The sequence below is a fragment of the Fulmarus glacialis genome, unplaced genomic scaffold (assembly GCF_000690835.1).
Source record: "Fulmarus glacialis isolate BGI_N327 unplaced genomic scaffold, ASM69083v1 scaffold14938, whole genome shotgun sequence".
Classification (NCBI taxonomy): Eukaryota; Metazoa; Chordata; class Aves; order Procellariiformes; family Procellariidae; genus Fulmarus; species Fulmarus glacialis.
This window is the reverse complement of record NW_009226489.1, coordinates 45,499-48,690: the sequence shown is the minus strand read 5'-3', so window position 1 is coordinate 48,690 and position 3,192 is coordinate 45,499. Positions and strand designations below refer to the sequence as shown.

At 56.5% G+C, this 3,192-nt stretch overlaps 1 protein-coding gene across 1 annotated transcript in view; it reads left to right on the top strand.

Moving 5' to 3' along the window:
• The window catches only part of LOC104080429 (ankyrin repeat and fibronectin type-III domain-containing protein 1-like), a gene marked incomplete at its 5' end in the record, with an annotated part of 16,418 nt that extends 14,231 nt beyond the window's left edge, over window positions 1-2,187 (top strand). The window contains one exon of the mRNA XM_009582826.1: window positions 1,900-2,187. Coding sequence (XP_009581121.1) covers window positions 1,900-2,187 — 288 coding nt within the window. The remainder of the gene's footprint in view (window positions 1-1,899) is intronic.
• Between the last annotated feature and the right edge of the window lie 1,005 nt (window positions 2,188-3,192).

The following is a 3,192-nucleotide window of genomic DNA, read 5'->3' as shown; positions in this document are numbered from 1 at the left end:
CCCTCCACCGTCCAGGGCTGAGGTCCCCTGGAGACCCGCAGCACTCCTGCCCCATATCCCCTTGTCCCTGCAGTAGTGATGAGGCTCCCGGCAGCGCGGGACGGGACGCGTGGCTCTGCGGGAGTGATAGCCGCTGCTGCAGAGGGGGCGAGTCAGGGCCACGGGTAGGGTATTTTTGGGGGACAAGGCAATGGAGCTGTGGTTCAGCTCTCAGTCCGTGGTTCAGCGGCTGACAGTGGGTTAGTGTGCCAGCTAGGGTGAGCAGGGAGTGAGCAAAGGTCACATTGATGGGTTTCCCTCACCACATCCTGGTGTTCAGACACATCAGCCCCCCGGCTGAAATCCAGCCGTCACCCCCCCTGCCCTGTCCCCGGCCCTCCCACAGCCTCTCCTCCCCTCCCTCCAGCCCTGGGTGCCTTGGGGGAAGGGGGAGCAGGAGCCGCTTGTCTGCAGCCCATGAAGGCGAGGAGGCAAAGCTGACTCCTTGCTGCAGGCATGGGGGTCCACCAGAGCCGCTGGGCGACCTGGTTCCTCTCCGCAAGGGCTTTGCTGCTGAGCGCTGACCCCCCAGCTCTGGTCGCCCTCACCTGCTCCGGGTGGGATCCCCCATGGAGGAGGACCGCCAGGGCACACGTCTTGGGCAGGTCCCCATCCGCCTCTGCCACCTCCTTTGCTCCCAGCCACGAAGCTTCTTCCCCTGTTGAAATTTCCCTTCCAACATTCCCAGTGCCCGGAGCGGAGGCTGACGGAGCAGCACAGCCTGCCCATAAAATGGCAGAGGAAGGACAGAGCCCACAGGCTGATGGGTTTTATTGCTGGGGAGTTTTGATAGCCGGTTTCTCCGCACCCAGCGGGGACGTTAGAAGCAGAGGGGAATCTGACTCTCAGTATTTATTTTCCATTTGAGAAATTACCATAGATTTCTATGCAACTGAAGCGCAGCCCTCGGGTTCCTGGCGGGCTGCCCACGTGGCTTTTGAAGTTGCAAAGCTCTGGACACGCCTGCTTGAAAGCGTTTTACGATGTTCTTCTCGAAGAAAGCCGAGTTCAAAGGAAAGGCTCCTCGGCTGGCGTAAATCAGCTGAGCCCTGCGATGATTGTTCAGAGCTGGCAGGGTTCACGTGGGCCAAGGGCTTGGACCACCCTGCCGGGGCACTGCTCACGGCGCTCCGCAAGCCCTTACGGATGTGCCAAAGGAAACCGTCGCCTTGCCCGGGCGAGGATGGATGTCCCACTTTAGGGCCTTTGAAGTCAAGTAGCAGGCTCCCGAGAGTCGTTAGCAGCCAGAGCCCAGATGAGCTCCTTTTCTCAGCCATATTCGGGATTCAGAGGGCAGTCCCCAAGAAAGCAGAGAGGGAGAGCGAGGGTAGCTGTCGGTGGGAGAACCCCGAGCTTGTGAATGGGACGAAATTTAGCACCGCTTCCCAAAGAGGCTTCAGCTCAGCACTGCTAGTTTGGCAGAGCTGTCGTGGTTCAGCTGGTCTGATGGTCTGGATCCTGCTCGCGAGAGGGGCTTTACACAGATGCCTCAGTGGTGCCAGGAGCAGGGTTGGGGCTGAGCCCTCTCCGGCCACAGGTGATGGGATGGTGCGGGGGGCGGTGGGGGGGGGAGCCGTAGGTGACACATGCAAGAGTTGAGCTGTAAGGACTCGGAGAGTGCAGTGGAGGCAAGGAAGCGGTGCATGAGATGGGGCCCCGGCACGCTGGGTGTCCCCAGCCGTGGTGTGCCCAGGCTCCGTGCGGGGCTGCTGCGGCTTGCTCACCGGGCACCTTTGGGGCGGCTGTTCCTCCACCCTAATGATCACCACTGTAGGACACGCCATGTGCTGCCTCTGGTCCCTGGTTCCTCCTCGTTCCTCCCCCTTACCATCCATCTCTCCCACCTTTCTCTTTCCACAGCTGCACATCACCAGCCAGACGTCCGCCGGGGAGGTGGTGAAGCTGGTGGTGCTTGAGATGAATGATGTCTCCCGCGGCGTGCTGGGCGGCTCGGCCGCCTTCTGCTACAGCGAGGAGCAGCTGGAACACTTCGGACTGGTGTTCACCTCCGACGAGAGCGAGCAGTGGCTTCCCGATGACTTCTTGCCTCTGTCCCTCCAAACTACCCGTCCTGAAGGGCGGTTCTTCGTCCGGATCAAGGAGACATCCCCTCTGGTGCTCCAGTACGGGCCAGCGACCACCGTATGAGAGGAGGAGAGCTGGCCGGGCAGCGCGGGGACCTCAGCTTCCAGAGAGCAGACAGCTCGTCTCTGATGCTTCCTTCTTCCACAGACACCCTCTCATCAGGCGTCCGCGCGGTGGAATGGGATCATACTGGGCTGTGTGTTATTTGTTTGTGTTTTTTGTTTTTTTTTTTTTTTTTTAACCAAAGAGACATCGAGACTCAGTTTTTCTGACTGCAGAACAGGAGGGTGGAGTGCGGAGACCTCAGAGCTCGGGAGGAATCTCTGCAGGAATGGAATTTTTGAAAGTAAACATTTTTAAGGGGAAAGGGGGGGAGAGAGAGGAAAAATATTACAAGAAGCAGCAATACCTTTTTTTTTCTTTCTTCTTTTTCTGAAAAGCCTTGTTTGGGATTCACTGAAGGCAAAGCCACATAGGATTGCTGGGCAGGGTTGTGGAGGAGAGGGCACGAGTCACGACGACAGCACTGAGAAGGGTGTTTTCCTATCTGCCCTCCTTTCACTGTACCTGGAGAAACAATTCTTGCACATAGTTCTTGGAACAAAATGATACTATTTTTTTTTTTCCTGAAAAAAAATTAACAATAATTGTGCTAGAGACACTGGAGTTGTGTAAGAGGTGAAGACCCTTTGACTTGTTTTAAAGGCAAAAGGAATCCACGCAGCCAGCCCCACGCGCACACGCAGCTGTGTTGATACCACCACTGGAGGTTTGCTATAGGGCATCTACTGCAACGCTCTGCACACCACCCTGGGATTTCCTTTCCTCCTCGGTTGCCGTTTTGTTCTGGTGATTGTGCTTGGCCTCTCTTGTATGTCCTATAGCATGACATTTTGTTAGCCACTAGATCTCTTGTTAACAAGGTTATTTTTCTGATCTCCTGTGATCCATAGTAAAGATGACTGCTGCTGACTGCGTATCACTCTTTTCCTTCTTGCGGCTTGATGCGTAGTGTTCCTTCATCCCCCAAATTAGCCCTGATTTCAAGGGCTGGGTTCATCTTTCCCA